General features: G+C 42.3%; 1 protein-coding gene and 3 long non-coding RNA genes across 4 annotated transcripts in view; 3 read left to right on the top strand and 1 right to left on the bottom strand.

Annotated features, from left to right (window-relative positions):
* LOC138952321 (polycystin-1-like protein 3) overlaps nucleotides 1–16,639 on the bottom strand; it is a 56,129-nt gene that overhangs the window by 21,248 nt on the left and 18,242 nt on the right. The window contains exons 19-25 of the mRNA XM_070323963.1: nucleotides 15,201–15,291; nucleotides 5,853–6,451; nucleotides 3,971–4,177; nucleotides 3,024–3,186; nucleotides 2,478–2,581; nucleotides 1,986–2,130; nucleotides 1,054–1,169 (exon numbers count right to left, since the gene is read on the bottom strand). Coding sequence (XP_070180064.1) covers nucleotides 1,054–1,169; nucleotides 1,986–2,130; nucleotides 2,478–2,581; nucleotides 3,024–3,186; nucleotides 3,971–4,177; nucleotides 5,853–6,451; nucleotides 15,201–15,291 — 1,425 coding nt within the window. The remainder of the gene's footprint in view (nucleotides 1–1,053; nucleotides 1,170–1,985; nucleotides 2,131–2,477; nucleotides 2,582–3,023; nucleotides 3,187–3,970; nucleotides 4,178–5,852; nucleotides 6,452–15,200; nucleotides 15,292–16,639) is intronic.
* Nucleotides 6,760–8,277, top strand: LOC138958476 (uncharacterized). Its single transcript, XR_011453415.1, has 2 exons — nucleotides 6,760–7,383; nucleotides 7,626–8,277. It is a non-coding gene; the product is annotated as an uncharacterized lncRNA (long non-coding RNA).
* LOC138958475 (uncharacterized) lies at nucleotides 9,641–11,439 on the top strand. Its single transcript, XR_011453414.1, has 2 exons — nucleotides 9,641–10,545; nucleotides 10,788–11,439. It is a non-coding gene; the product is annotated as an uncharacterized lncRNA (long non-coding RNA).
* Nucleotides 12,803–14,601, top strand: LOC138958477 (uncharacterized). The gene is made up of 2 exons (XR_011453416.1): nucleotides 12,803–13,707; nucleotides 13,950–14,601. It is a non-coding gene; the product is annotated as an uncharacterized lncRNA (long non-coding RNA).

Raw genomic sequence — 16,639 nt, 5'->3', positions numbered from 1 at the left:
TCACAAACAATAGCATTCTGGGCGCATATTCTAGACTCCAAACAAGATTCGTATATACATCAATTATATGACTCAATGTTGCACCATCCGACAGAAACGCCATGGCTACAATTTGTTAGACAATCTCTTTGTAACTTAGGTTTTAGTCACGTTTGGCATAACCAATCTACATTAAATGTACACAAATTAAAGTTTGCCATTGACAAAAAACAACAAGAGGAATATATAAGATACTGGACAAAAGAAAAATCAGATACATATTCCAGACTTAAGTTTTATTCTATGATCAGTAAATCTTACGAAATGCAGTCATATTTAATACAAATTAAGAATAATAAACACAGAAAGATGTTAAGCAGATTAAGGACTAGCACACATTGTCTAAAAATTGAAAGTGGAAGACATCAGAATATCCCTAAAGAAAATCGTCTTTGTATTGAATGCAATGTCATAGAAGATGAAATACATTTTCTAGATAAATGCAATAAATATGTTAAATTAAGGGATGAATTTAAAGAAGATGCTTCACATATCAATATGAAATATGCTAACAAAAATCCAAGTAACTTATTCTTAGAAGACGAAGTTCAAGTTCGTCTTGGCAAATTTGTTACGGATTGTTTTAGCATTGTATAATGCATTATTTGTTGTTTGTTGTGTCAATAACTTTACTGGTTCATGACAATAAACATTATTCTATATTCTATATTCTATATTCTATATTCTATATTCTATTCACACACACACACACATACACCACGACCCTCGTCTCGATTCCCCCCTCTACGTTAAAACATTTAGTCAAAACTTGACTAAATGTGAAAAGGTCCACAGATGTTAGATAGTTGTGTCCAGGTACACCATTGACATTGCGTGTTTCAGAGATATGAGTTAATTGGTGCGCGCGAATAAGTGCCCAGCTGGATCGGAACCAAGCACTGGGTCGGATTGGTTGAAATCTCAAACAAATCTCAGTTTCAACCAGTCATGCCCGGTGCTTGATTCCCATCAGCTGGGAACATTCTTGCGCACTGCATCCCAAATAGTAAATACCTGAAGTGTAGAGTTCTTGTCAGTGAGGTTGACCGGGTGATAGTTGAACTGTGCATTGGTGTTGGACACATCGGTCAGCAGGACGAACAGGCCAGGCTTGTAGGCATGTGCATCACCTGGGGAATAAATGCGAAGAATACAACACAGGTCATGACGAACCGCTCAGTTTGTTCTACTTTTACTGACAAACAAGCGATCCCGGCACGGTATGGTCAGGGACACGGGGTCGGTAGAAAGCCGTCACTGGGGCGTTCTGGTGAGAGCCAAACTACTACCAGTAGTACCGGCACGGTTGGCCTAGTGGTAAGGCGTCCGCCCCGTGATCGGGAGGTCGTGGGTTCGAACCCCGGCCGGGTCATACCTAAGACTTTAAAATTGGCAATCTAGTGGCTGCTCCGCCTTGCGTCTGGCATTATGGGGTTAGTGCTAGGACTGGTTGGTCCGGTGTCAGAATAATGTGACTGGGTGAGACATGAAGCCTGTGCTGCGACTTCTGTCTTGTGTGTGGCGCACGTTATATGTCAAAGCAGCACCGCCCTGATATGGCCCTTCGTGGTCGGCTGGGCGTTAAGCAAACAAACAAACAAACAAACAAACTACCAGTAGTTCGTGGACTAAGGGTAAGAACGACTCGCGTTCCTTGCACATCTTGACAGTTTCAGCAGAGTCGGTCACTTACGAGTACCTTCTCCTCGCTACAGCAGTATCCTCGTGAAATGACGCCTTTACTTACGTTAGACCTTGTCTGATTTTCTGCTTCTGTCTGTCGAATTGTAAAGCCTGGTCTTAATTGGGAGAAGTCAACTTCTCGAAGTCTACTTCACGAAGCTTGCTGCACGAAGCTTTGGCACTGACATTTTCGCGAAGTCAACTTGGGGCTCAACTAAGGACACTCTTAAGAAGAAAATAACAGAGAAAACAGAAAAACTCACGTTCCATCCACATCTCGACGGGCTCTGCGGAGTCTGCGACCTGCACTTTCTCCCCTCCGCAACTGTATCCCAGGGACATGACGCCTTTACCCACACTCGACTTCTCCTCGCCGAATGTGTAAGGGTTGTCCGAGTCGCCCAGAAACTGCGCACAAAAAATAAAAAGACTCAATTTAAACAGCTATTTCCAAAAGAAGCGAAGAAGAAGTCTTCTTTATTACAATCTTTGCAAAGTTGAAATATTTTCAAAGGAAAAAAAGGCCTTCCTTCGTTGACTTCTGCTGGCACAAAACATAAATTGTTTTATAACATGTTTTTGTGTGAGTGTTCATCAGTCTTTGACTGCTGTTATTTTGGTCATGCAAGCGAGTGTTGAAGCAGTCTTTGAGCAAAATTATTGACCTACTCAGGCAAGTAGAGTCCGTCTTCGCCGTCGACGGTGTTTGTAAGAGACAACACAGGCGTAAGTATGAGACTGAAGACTGCACTTACCATGGTGTTCATGTTGGGACAGTCGCTGGCACCGGCCAGCACAGACGCCGGCATGCTGAAGGACCCAACATCTGTTCCCATGGACTGTTTTCCCGCTCCGCCCTCTTGTCCATCTGTAACACCACAGATAATTACATCAGAACAGAGCGGCACGAAGCAAAACTGGGAGCCACCAAACCGGTCGGCAAAAAGCCGCGGGGTCTGATTGGTTGAAATCACAACAAATCTAAATTCCAACAGATCCGATCACGACGCTGCGTTCCACCCATTTTGGAAGCACCTGTTTCGTGTCGTGTCGTGTACCTCAGCCCAGTTGCCCTCGTCAGGGACGTCCAGGGTTTTACAAGGGGCAAGAGCACACTTCAACTTAAACATATGCCCAAAATCAAATACCCGGTTGCTGTTTTTTTGCAGGCTTGAAACTGTTTGTTGGATTAATTCACAATTCTAACGTCAATCTGCTGAATTAATTGAGCAAAACTTGTCCTACTCTGGCATACGTAGCATGTAAACGCAAGAAAAGAAGAAAACAGAGAAATGGATCACCTGTAGAGTTGCTGGTGGCGTTTACGTTGACTTTTTGCAGCTTCATGCCGAAGCGAGGAGTCTGAAAGGCTCGCTCTGTGTTGTCGCCCTCTTCTGACTTGTCGTTCACTGTGTCAGCTACAGTACCAAGCGCTGTGTTGCCTGCACCCGCCACTTCCATGTCCTAAGAAACGTGAATCACATTTTAGGTTTAATGAAGAGCAGTCACTTCCATGTCCTAAGAAACGTGCATCACATTTTAGGTTTAATGAGGAGCAGTCACTTCCATGTCCTAAGAAACGTGCATCACATTTTAGGTTTAATGAGGAGCAGTCACTTCCATGTCCTAAGAAACGTGCATCACATTTTAGGTTTAATGAGGAGCAGTCACTTCCATGTCCTAAGAAACGTGCATCACATGTTAGGTTTAATGAGGAGCAGTCACTTCCATGTCCTAAGAAACGTGCATCACATGTTAGGTTTAATGAGGAGCAGTCACTTCCATGTCCTAAGAAACGTGCATCACATGTTAGGTTTAATGAGGAGCAGTCACTTCCATGTCCTAAGAAACGTGCATCACATGTTAGGTTAAGGAGGGGCAGTCACTTTCATGTCCTAAGAAACGTATGATATACTCAAGTAATTTTGTAATGGTCATCGTCATATCCTGTGGAACTTACACCTTGCACTCATGTTGATGACAACTGTAACATTTACTTGCAATGCATTTGAACTGTAAATAAAGAGACAAGTGATAAGCACTGTACACGAATTCACATAACAATTCATCTATGATAATTCACATCGGAGATTAAGCGAATATTAACTTTTCCACATCGTTGGACAACAACAACAACAACAACAACAACAACAACAACAACAACAACAACAACAACAACAACAACAACAACAACAACAACAACAACTGTTGCATATGTCCAAAGCCCGCCAACACCTCAGTGTCTTACAGTCAATCTTCTCAGCTCATCGCGACGTCTTCTCTCCTCGTTGAGCGCTTTGATGTAAATTTCGTAGATGTCGTCAGGATGCTCAAGGTACGTCATGGCGTCGAACAGACGGTCCTGCATCGAGCCCTTGCCGTCACACTTCATCAGGTTGATGTCCGATGTCGTCATACAGGGGCACTTGTACTGCACTTCCACGCTCTTCATCACCTGATGGGACATTGCAAATCAGTCAGTAAAATGCGTTTTCACAAAAAAGATTCCCTACCTAGGAATTCTCTCTTGATTAGGAAAATGTAAAAGATTATGTTAAAGGAAGCAACCGGTTGTAAACGGGCGTCGACAGAGACAATGAGGAATGTTACTGGCATGTCAGATGATAGATAGGCTTCTCAGTGGTATGGTATATCATTAAAGTCGCACATTGATTTGTTGCCCAGGGGTGACATGAACAAGGATGTGTCCAACTGGCTGGAAAAACAACCACCTGGGAAGGACTGGTAAAAAGAGTTTTAATTGTGATGTCCACCAATCCGACCCCGAGGCTGGTTCCCACACGGTTGGGCACTTTTTCGTGGGCACCACTATGCTTGTGACAATGAAAGACCACAGAGCTATATAATACTGACACACTGAGATATAAATCTGTCGGGCCGGCATAATAATAATAATTGTCAGTAAGTACTGGTGTCACATGACTGATGTGAACCAGTTGAATGGCTAAGGCAAAAAAAAAAAAAAATGTCTGTTTCTGGTAACATGGCTAAAAAAAATAGGGTCGGTAGGTCGGGATTTTTTTATTTTATTTATTTTTTTTTTTTTTTTACCCCAAATGTAGACCAATAAAACTAACTTTAAAAATCGCGCAAAGAGACTGGATTCACTATACATAGAGACAAGACACTCAACACATTTACAAATCGTCAGCGGACTTTCGTTTTCACACGTTTTTGTTGTTCATTTTCTCACCCTGTCCTTTACCACCAAAAACAAAACAAAATTTTTTTGAGTTTGGAAAAAAAAAGTTTAGGGTCGGCGCCGAAATTTAGGGTCGGTCGGGTGACCAGAAACAGACAATTTTTTTTTTGGCCTAATGGCGATGCGCTAAAACTGTTAGCGCACTCTTGGATGAGGTCTCTATGAAAGATCATCACTTTTTAGCTTTAACGCTACACTGGAATTTACCAACAGAAATTAAAACAAGAGTTTGCGTGTGACGAAAGCACGACACACTTGAGACAGCCCACACAAAAGTAGATCTGACACAAACCTGACCACACAGTTACGCCTATCCAAATGCGCGTTGCAAAATGTGCGTTTTGAATCTTCTTTTTTCTCTGGCGGTACTGACAATATCGTTATTGAAACAATCCCAGTGCACTAAGGGATTTATAGAGCAAATCTCGAAAATAATTATTGAACTCAGCGCTATGCGCTTCGTTCAATAATGAATTTTCTCGATTTGCTCTATAAATCCCTTAGTGCACTGGGATGTCTCAATAACTTAAATAATAATAATAAAACATTCTTTTATAGCGCTGTTCACCGCCAAATGGCAGTCTCATGGCGCTTTACATTAGACATTAAAATTTAACATTTTACATATAAAAAGTTTTCTCGTAAGAAATAACATACAAGCATTAAAAACAATTCATAGACAACGACCACTTATAGCATGTCTGACAATAAAACAGAACTCGCATAAATGATAAAAGCGTACAGATTTAAAACCGGCATACCGTTTGACGTAGGTCCTTAACATTGGGTATTTGACCAATGAAGAGAGAAGTTGTTTAGTTTTAAGCGTAAGAGCATAGATACACTGAACGTAAACTTCCAGAAGCACAACTACGACATGAAACGAGAAAAAAAAAACCTCCCATACCTTTCGGAACAGAAGACAGTCGTCGAAGATGTAGGTGAACAATTCATCATAGGTTGGATCCTCGGGCATGGTACTCAGCTTGGCCGCAGCCGCCTGGTAAGGAGTCTGCGTGTCTTCCACAGGGTCCAGCATCCAGTCGCTGATCGGGGGCTCCGTCGTCACCATCGGCATGGTCGTGGTCGGGGCGGCGGTGGTGGTGGTGGAGCGAGACACCGTGGTTGCGAGGGTGGAAATGGTGATACCGCTGATGGTGTAGTTACTCCCGTTGAAGGTGAAACTCCCCGTGCTGCTACGTGGCGGGATCGTCATTGTTATCGTCGTCGTCGTTGGCGTTGTGGTCGTCGTCACCATGGTGGTCGTCGTTGGCATAGGCGTTGTGGTAGTCGTCGTTGTGGTTGTCGTCGGTGTGGTTGTTGTGGACCAGGCGGTGAAGGCGGGGGTGGTGGAGTATTCGTTGGCGGTGATGTTCCTCGCTGCCATGATCTCGGCAACGGTGGTGGTATCTGGAGTCATCGCTGCCTCTGCCGCCAGCTCGCGTGGAGACTTCTTCTTCTCCTCCACAGTAGCTGGGAAGATGTTGTTTAGGCCTCCCAGCGTTTCTAAAAAGGAAGAACAAGAACAAATAGGGGTAGGTCGCCTAATATTGACCACTTTTAGTTTCATGCTGATAACTAGTTTGTTTTCTTGTGAAGAAGTTTTATTTTGTGCTTGGTAGTTGTTCTCTCTTTAATAAATCGTCAGGCCTAATTAGAGCGAATTAGATTTACTAATAATAATCAAATATTTAACACAGAAATATTCTGTATTGTCTGTCTTTACAAAACAGAAATTTGCCTTTAGGTCTGCCTCACAATTACAAAACGATATTGCACAAAAACATAACACTATAACGATTAAACATTATGTGGTGAGTGAGAGAAATCTGTATTGACATTGTGTGACTGTGTCAATAGAATTATAATTTCTAGCGCCTGTATTGCGTCGTAGGCTGTTATCATAGGTATGACGTCGGTATGACGTAGGTTTCAGGGTTTCGTCATTTCACAGACAGGGGTGTCAGCTTGTGTCTATCGGTTACGTCTGCGTGTTCGGTTTGAATGAAAACACACAGACTATGCATTTGTTTGAATATTCCTGAATGGGGAATGCTTAGTTTTGTTCTTAATAAGTTAAATTAGTTTAGATCGTATTGATAAAAGAATGTTTGGGGTGGCGACGCATAATCAAGCAGCGTCATATAGGACCCTCTTCCCCCTTCCCCTTTTCCCGACTAAAATGAGTAAAAGTTGTAATGAACTCGGCCAAAGTTGAAACAAACGCGCACTTGTGGTCTGGACTGGCAGAGAAAGAACATGTCAAGCCTTGCCGGCCTTGGGATGAATTATGCATAAATTTGTGATGCATTTGTGAAGTGAAAGAGTGTGTGTTGGTGTGTACCAATTGGAGTGATGGAGTGTGTGTTGGCTGGATGTCCTGGAACCGAATGCTGTGAACCAGGGAGTGTTTCGTGTCCAGAGATGATGTAGACCAGGTGAGAATAGACCTTTTGTTATCGGTACATCTTCTTTGGAATTGGCACAATAATTTGATTGTTCTTTAGTCATGTGAATGTGTGGAATTAGATCTCAGCAAGCACAGAAAGTTGGTCCCCTCTCGGACCAATATTGGATTTGGCTAAATGGTCTGTTGTTTTGTCTGGAAATTGACAGCTGTAATAATATGAATTGTCGCTTCGGTGATTACTGACTTTGTTTTTACTTTTTGTTTTCCCAGCCGAGCGGACTCTTGGTGGGATAGCGTGTATACGTATGTTTAGCATAGCGTGTTTATGATAGCGTGTATGTTTTACTACAGCGTTTCTGATAGCGTGTATGTTTAGCATAGCGTGTATGTTTTAGCGTAGTGTATGTTTTACTACGGTGTATAGCATAGCGTGTTTTACTACCGTGTATGTATAGCATAGCGTGTTTTACTACCGTGTAGGTATAGCATAGCGTGTTTTACTACCGTGCATGTATACCATAGCGTGCTTTACCACCGTGTATGTATAGCATAGCGTGTTTTACTACCGTGTATGTATGGCATAGCGTGTTTTACTACCGTGTTTTAGCATAGTGTATGTTTAGCATAGCGTGTTAGTTCTAGGTAGTGTTTTACTACCGTGTTTAATAGCGTGTTTTAGAGCACACGTTACACCAGTGACTTTATAGTGTTGTGGCAACAGAACTTTTTTCGTTGTAAAGATTTGCCTCAAGCTACTTCTGAGTTGAGTGCGGAGTATGTGTTTCCACCTTTTTCAGACTAAGTGTTGAAAATGTTTATTGAAAAGTAGCATTAGTCTGACGAACCTATTTTTAACTTTTATTTTAAATGCTTGGTGATTGTGTGCGTGAGTGTTATGCAATAAAGAGGACAGAGAACATCATTCAATGTATTCTTCAAACTTTTTATTGTTTGTGTACTCTCTCCCTCTCGTTTTTTTGTAATTGCAACACCCGCATGCGCTTCACCACATTTTGGCGTCGCCGACAGGATAGATAAGTGGACACATATTTTGAGAATAGAAAGTAGTACAGTAGTAGTAGTTTAGGTATACACGCTGTCCCACCCGTCACCAACCTGGAACCACCCGTCACCAACCTGGAACCACCCGTCACCAACCTGGAACCACCCGTCACCAACCTGGAACCACCCGTCACCAACCTGGAACCACCCGTCACCAACCTGGAACCACCCGTCATCAACCTGGAACGACCCGGTGATGGACTTTGGAGGAGAGACTTCAGCTCGACTATCGACCAACCCCAGGAAGTGGACGACTTTAACACCGTCAATTTCCGAGGATCTGTGGTGACTGTGTTTGTTTCTGCACGTGCCAGTAATGTGAAAGGACATTTAGTGGAACGTATGGACGGCCAATGGTGAGTGGAATTTTTAAATATCTTCCACAGAGGAACAGTGGCTGATGCGGAACAGGCGTCCTGATACCGTGTGCGTTCTGTATATCTTGTGCTTTATCATGTCTTGCTACTGACCCGGTAGTGACATTTTGTTGAATTCGTGGACTTGTGGGTCTAGTGAGCATTACTGCATATTTGCCTCATTTGTGTGCTGTGTTTATGTTCAAGCATTTTGTATACATTTGAGCAGAATAGTGTCACTTGTGTGATAATGTTGTTTTATTGTTCACCCTGAGCGACGGTGAGATGGAAGATGCAGTGGGGGGTAGTCCCATGAGCAACCCCGCAGTGTCTTCTCACCGGGATCGCCCTGAAACGGTAACCATGCGAAGTCTGGGGCTTGGGTTATGCGTTGCTAGTTAATTTGTTTTAAGCAAACATGGTGAGCAACATTTAATTGTTGAAATACCAAATATCAAAAATATCAAACATATCGAACATATTGGGAGGGAAGGATATATCTACATATTATTAAATTTTATATACTAACTTGTACAAGGAACCCCGCACAGTGCATTCGCGTGCAGTTGACGTACTCTCGGTTCCTTCGGATCATGGAAACATTATTGGATTCTTAGGGAGTGGGTTCAAGTAAAGTTGGGGAGCAGCTGTTCTGTGTTGCCTATTGTTTAGTGCAGGTTAGGCATGTAAATATGTTCTAAGGTTACTTTGTTGTGAAAAAAAATTGGCGTCCTTGACAGTACGTTGTTCTCTGTCCTCGGGATCATTCTCTTTTATTATTCAATGAGAATTCCCCCCCCCCCCCCCCCACCTCCTGATCTGTGTCATCAACAAGTCGAAGTCTTTGTTGGCAATAGTTTCGGTACAGTCAATGCATCTTTAAATAGTGGTTGACATGTAGGTTCGAAATGTGGTAATAGTTTCGGTACAGTCAATGCATCTTTAAATAGTGGTTGACGTGTAGGTTCGAAATGTGTTACTCAGGATTAGCTTTTGTGACTGAGACTTGCGACGGCTGAAGATATAGGTTAGCCCAATTTGAGTTTTGATTGGTTGTTGAAACTTCTTTGGTGTTTAGGTTTTAACATCATGTTTTTGTTTCCAAGACATGCCTTCAGGAGAAGTCATGCTAAGTTGGGGAGAATGTGGTGAGTGAGAGAAATCTGTATTGACATTGTGTGACTGTGTCAATAGAATTATAATTTCTAGCGCCTGTATTGCGTCGTAGGCTGTTATCATAGGTATGACGTCGGTATGACGTAGGTTTCAGGGTTTCGTCATTTCACAGACAGGGGTGTCAGCTTGTGTCTATCGGTTACGTCTGCGTGTTCGGTTTGAATGAAAACACACAGACTATGCATTTGTTTGAATATTCCTGAATGGGGAATGCTTAGTTTTGTTCTTAATAAGTTAAATTAGTTTAGATCGTATTGATAAAAGAATGTTTGGGGTGGCGACGCATAATCAAGCAGCGTCATATAGGACCCTCTTCCCCCTTCCCCTTTTCCCGACTAAAATGAGTAAAAGTTGTAATGAACTCGGCCAAAGTTGAAACAAACGCGCACTTGTGGTCTGGACTGGCAGAGAAAGAACATGTCAAGCCTTGCCGGCCTTGGGATGAATTATGCATAAATTTGTGATGCATTTGTGAAGTGAAAGAGTGTGTGTTGGTGTGTACCAATTGGAGTGATGGAGTGTGTGTTGGCTGGATGTCCTGGAACCGAATGCTGTGAACCAGGGAGTGTTTCGTGTCCAGAGATGATGTAGACCAGGTGAGAATAGACCTTTTGTTATCGGTACATCTTCTTTGGAATTGGCACAATAATTTGATTGTTCTTTAGTCATGTGAATGTGTGGAATTAGATCTCAGCAAGCACAGAAAGTTGGTCCCCTCTCGGACCAATATTGGATTTGGCTAAATGGTCTGTTGTTTTGTCTGGAAATTGACAGCTGTAATAATATGAATTGTCGCTTCGGTGATTACTGACTTTGTTTTTACTTTTTGTTTTCCCAGCCGAGCGGACTCTTGGTGGGATAGCGTGTATACGTATGTTTAGCATAGCGTGTTTATGATAGCGTGTATGTTTTACTACAGCGTTTCTGATAGCGTGTATGTTTAGCATAGCGTGTATGTTTTAGCGTAGTGTATGTTTTACTACGGTGTATAGCATAGCGTGTTTTACTACCGTGTATGTATAGCATAGCGTGTTTTACTACCGTGTAGGTATAGCATAGCGTGTTTTACTACCGTGCATGTATACCATAGCGTGCTTTACCACCGTGTATGTATAGCATAGCGTGTTTTACTACCGTGTATGTATGGCATAGCGTGTTTTACTACCGTGTTTTAGCATAGTGTATGTTTAGCATAGCGTGTTAGTTCTAGGTAGTGTTTTACTACCGTGTTTAATAGCGTGTTTTAGAGCACACGTTACACCAGTGACTTTATAGTGTTGTGGCAACAGAACTTTTTTCGTTGTAAAGATTTGCCTCAAGCTACTTCTGAGTTGAGTGCGGAGTATGTGTTTCCACCTTTTTCAGACTAAGTGTTGAAAATGTTTATTGAAAAGTAGCATTAGTCTGACGAACCTATTTTTAACTTTTATTTTAAATGCTTGGTGATTGTGTGCGTGAGTGTTATGCAATAAAGAGGACAGAGAACATCATTCAATGTATTCTTCAAACTTTTTATTGTTTGTGTACTCTCTCCCTCTCGCTTTTTTGTAATTGCAACACCCGCATGCGCTCCACCACATTTTGGCGTCGCCGACAGGATAGATAAGTGGACACATATTTTGAGAATAGAAAGTAGTACAGTAGTAGTAGTTTAGGTATACACGCTGTCCCACCCGTCACCAACCTGGAACCACCCGTCACCAACCTGGAACCACCCGTCACCAACCTGGAACCACCCGTCACCAACCTGGAACCACCCGTCACCAACCTGGAACCACCCGTCACCAACCTGGAACCACCCGTCATCAACCTGGAACGACCCGGTGATGGACTTTGGAGGAGAGACTTCAGCTCGACTATCGACCAACCCCAGGAAGTGGACGACTTTAACACCGTCAATTTCCGAGGATCTGTGGTGACTGTGTTTGTTTCTGCACGTGCCAGTAATGTGAAAGGACATTTAGTGGAACGTATGGACGGCCAATGGTGAGTGGAATTTTTAAATATCTTCCACAGAGGAACAGTGGCTGATGCGGAACAGGCGTCCTGATACCGTGTGCGTTCTGTATATCTTGTGCTTTATCATGTCTTGCTACTGACCCGGTAGTGACATTTTGTTGAATTCGTGGACTTGTGGGTCTAGTGAGCATTACTGCATATTTGCCTCATTTGTGTGCTGTGTTTATGTTCAAGCATTTTGTATACATTTGAGCAGAATAGTGTCACTTGTGTGATAATGTTGTTTTATTGTTCACCCTGAGCGACGGTGAGATGGAAGATGCAGTGGGGGGTAGTCCCATGAGCAACCCCGCAGTGTCTTCTCACCGGGATCGCCCTGAAACGGTAACCATGCGAAGTCTGGGGCTTGGGTTATGCGTTGCTAGTTAATTTGTTTTAAGCAAACATGGTGAGCAACATTTAATTGTTGAAATACCAAATATCAAAAATATCAAACATATCGAACATATTGGGAGGGAAGGATATATCTACATATTATTAAATTTTATATACTAACTTGTACAAGGAACCCCGCACAGTGCATTCGCGTGCAGTTGACGTACTCTCGGTTCCTTCGGATCATGGAAACATTATTGGATTCTTAGGGAGTGGGTTCAAGTAAAGTTGGGGAGCAGCTGTTCTGTGTTGCCTATTGTTTAGTGCAGGTTAGGCATGTAAATATGTTCTAAGGTTACTTTGTTGTGAAAAAAAATTGGCGTCCTTGACAGTACGTTGTTCTCTGTCCTCGGGATCATTCTCTTTTATTATTCAATGAGAATTTCCCCCCCCCCCCCCCCACCTCCTGATCTGTGTCATCAACAAGTCGAAGTCTTTGTTGGCAATAGTTTCGGTACAGTCAATGCATCTTTAAATAGTGGTTGACATGTAGGTTCGAAATGTGGTAATAGTTTCGGTACAGTCAATGCATCTTTAAATAGTGGTTGACGTGTAGGTTCGAAATGTGTTACTCAGGATTAGCTTTTGTGACTGAGACTTGCGACGGCTGAAGATATAGGTTAGCCCAATTTGAGTTTTGATTGGTTGTTGAAACTTCTTTGGTGTTTAGGTTTTAACATCATGTTTTTGTTTCCAAGACATGCCTTCAGGAGAAGTCATGCTAAGTTGGGGAGAATGTGGTGAGTGAGAGAAATCTGTATTGACATTGTGTGACTGTGTCAATAGAATTATAATTTCTAGCGCCTGTATTGCGTCGTAGGCTGTTATCATAGGTATGACGTCGGTATGACGTAGGTTTCAGGGTTTCGTCATTTCACAGACAGGGGTGTCAGCTTGTGTCTATCGGTTACGTCTGCGTGTTCGGTTTGAATGAAAACACACAGACTATGCATTTGTTTGAATATTCCTGAATGGGGAATGCTTAGTTTTGTTCTTAATAAGTTAAATTAGTTTAGATCGTATTGATAAAAGAATGTTTGGGGTGGCGACGCATAATCAAGCAGCGTCATATAGGACCCTCTTCCCCCTTCCCCTTTTCCCGACTAAAATGAGTAAAAGTTGTAATGAACTCGGCCAAAGTTGAAACAAACGCGCACTTGTGGTCTGGACTGGCAGAGAAAGAACATGTCAAGCCTTGCCGGCCTTGGGATGAATTATGCATAAATTTGTGATGCATTTGTGAAGTGAAAGAGTGTGTGTTGGTGTGTACCAATTGGAGTGATGGAGTGTGTGTTGGCTGGATGTCCTGGAACCGAATGCTGTGAACCAGGGAGTGTTTCGTGTCCAGAGATGATGTAGACCAGGTGAGAATAGACCTTTTGTTATCGGTACATCTTCTTTGGAATTGGCACAATAATTTGATTGTTCTTTAGTCATGTGAATGTGTGGAATTAGATCTCAGCAAGCACAGAAAGTTGGTCCCCTCTCGGACCAATATTGGATTTGGCTAAATGGTCTGTTGTTTTGTCTGGAAATTGACAGCTGTAATAATATGAATTGTCGCTTCGGTGATTACTGACTTTGCTTTTACTTTTTGTGTGACCAGCCGAGCGGACTCTTGGTGGGATAGCGTGTATACGTATGTTTAGCATAGCGTGTTTATGATAGCGTGTATGTTTTACTACAGCGTTTCTGATAGCGTGTATGTTTAGCATAGCGTGTATGTTTTAGCGTAGTGTATGTTTTACTACGGTGTATAGCATAGCGTGTTTTACTACCGTGTATGTATAGCATAGCGTGTTTTACTACCGTGTAGGTATAGCATAGCGTGTTTTACTACCGTGCATGTATACCATAGCGTGCTTTACCACCGTGTATGTATAGCATAGCGTGTTTTACTACCGTGTATGTATGGCATAGCGTGTTTTACTACCGTGTTTTAGCATAGTGTATGTTTAGCATAGCGTGTTAGTTCTAGGTAGTGTTTTACTACCGTGTTTAATAGCGTGTTTTAGAGCACACGTTACACCAGTGACTTTATAGTGTTGTGGCAACAGAACTTTTTTCGTTGTAAAGATTTGCCTCAAGCTACTTCTGAGTTGAGTGCGGAGTATGTGTTTCCACCTTTTTCAGACTAAGTGTTGAAAATGTTTATTGAAAAGTAGCATTAGTCTGACGAACCTATTTTTAACTTTTATTTTAAATGCTTGGTGATTGTGTGCGTGAGTGTTATGCAATAAAGAGGACAGAGAACATCATTCAATGTATTCTTCAAACTTTTTATTGTTTGTGTACTCTCTCCCTCTCGTTTTTTTTGTAATTGCAACACCCGCATGCGCTTCACCACAATTATACTAGACATTGTGTATCTTAATTCAATACAGTCAAAAATATCGCTTATCTTTTGAAAAAGAAGTAAAATGATGTAACAGTATGTTAACGTCCACTCTCTTATCTGCACGTTTGTCTTGTGTATGCTTCTGTTTATAGTTATGTCTGTAGTTGAACATTGCAGTTACTAACCCTTTTTGCTTTTTATTTTATTTTTATATATATATTATTTTTTATCTCAGTTGCATGCAGGCTGCTTCAACCCTTTTTTGGGGGGCCTCTTTTTTTTGGTGGGGCGGGGGGGGGGGGGGGGGGGGGCGGGGAGCATCCTTCTTTTTTCATTGATCTTTTTTTTTTTTTACCTGCTTTTTATATTAATGTTTCTTAGTTAAATATACCTATATAATTAACAATACTATTTTTAAATGTATTTTAAACAACTTTTCTATATAACAATTCCCTCTCAAAAATGCATTGCTTTTGTTTTTTATTCAAGACAACTAAGAGAAGAAGACATGCCACTGACCTCCAGCAAAAGAAGAAGCGTCATCCACAGTGGCATCCTCCATGGTGCTTGTGCCGTTTGCCAGTTCCAGGAACGCCCCTGCCGCTGACGCCTGCATAAAAGTATGTTGTCGCATGTTTCACGTTCACCCACCAACTACGCGCTTCGTTCAATAATTCATTTTCTTGATTTGCTCTATAAATATCTTAGCGCAATGTGATGTCTCAATAACTTAAAATAATAATAATAATAATAATACATAATTGTTTTCTTCTTCTTCTCTTCTTGGCGTTCGCAGGTTACACGATCAGTCCAGCACTGGTGATAAATGTTGTCGTTTTCTTCAACTCCTGTCGACTGCCATATAGTTTAGTCTGCAAGGGAGTTGGTGACGGCCACACTTCCTTTCGTTCCTCATCTAGTAATAATTTTTTTTAAAGCGCATATATCCAGGGTAAATCCCTGCAGGCTCAGATCGCTGTACAATCATTTGAAGAAAAAAAACCACCATACACAAAGAATAACATTGTTTACGGTGAACTCATACATATCAATTAATACAAATCCATTGAAAACGATTCGGCTCACGATCTCAGATCTGTCTAGATTTTTACATGAAATAAGACCATCCCTCGCAATCGGACATAGTCCAAAATTTAACGCCCAGAATGCTTTCTGCGCAGAGAATACATTTCTTAACTGTCAATCTGCGAAACTGATTCATCAAAAAATTCCCCGACTGCACAGCAAGCAGCCAGGATGGTGGTTTTTGGGAATGTGTCCAAGTGGAGATATATGTTCTTATCACATGTAAAAGTCTGACCAGGTCTTAGATGGCGAGCCTTCCTTTAACCACGGGAAGGAGTGGGCTTTAAAAAACATACGACAGCGATTGACCCCAGGTGTTGCAGGTAGCTCTGTTTCCTCCTTGGGGATGAAGCTACCAGGGGAAGGGATTGTGTTGGAGGTGCGGGTAGAGGGGTAGCCCTCCCGGTGCTCCCCCTTGGACCTCCCTAGTCTAGGACCCTGGGTCTTCGCGAGGTGGCCATTGTGGCGTAATCCCTCCGGACTAGCATAACGTTTCCCTATCCCAAGACCGACCGTGCGTGGTCTATGACCACATCCTCTACGAGGTGACCCTATCAACTAGGCAGCGCAAGCCCCTAGGCGAAACACGGCGGATCTAGAGGAGAGAACCTCGATAACAAATTTGAGCTGCCATGAAGACGGAGCATGTTGGCTGAGGACAGCGGGCAGACCTCCTGTGCCGACACCCATCTACAGGAGAAAACCAGGCATGCACGCATCAAACCCAACATGGCCATACAAACGAAAAACGAAACGACCCCAAAAATCGACTTCTCTAATATTTTGCTAACATTTTGTTTATTATAGTTTCAGAATGTGTAGAAACAAGGAAAAAATTATTATTAGCGACATTTCTTTTGTTTGGTCAATCG

The sequence above is a fragment of the Littorina saxatilis genome, linkage group LG2 (genome assembly GCF_037325665.1).
Source record: "Littorina saxatilis isolate snail1 linkage group LG2, US_GU_Lsax_2.0, whole genome shotgun sequence".
NCBI classification, from domain to species: domain Eukaryota; kingdom Metazoa; phylum Mollusca; class Gastropoda; order Littorinimorpha; family Littorinidae; genus Littorina; species Littorina saxatilis.
Note: the sequence above shows the minus strand (reverse complement) of the source record. Positions and strands in the feature narration are given on the sequence as shown.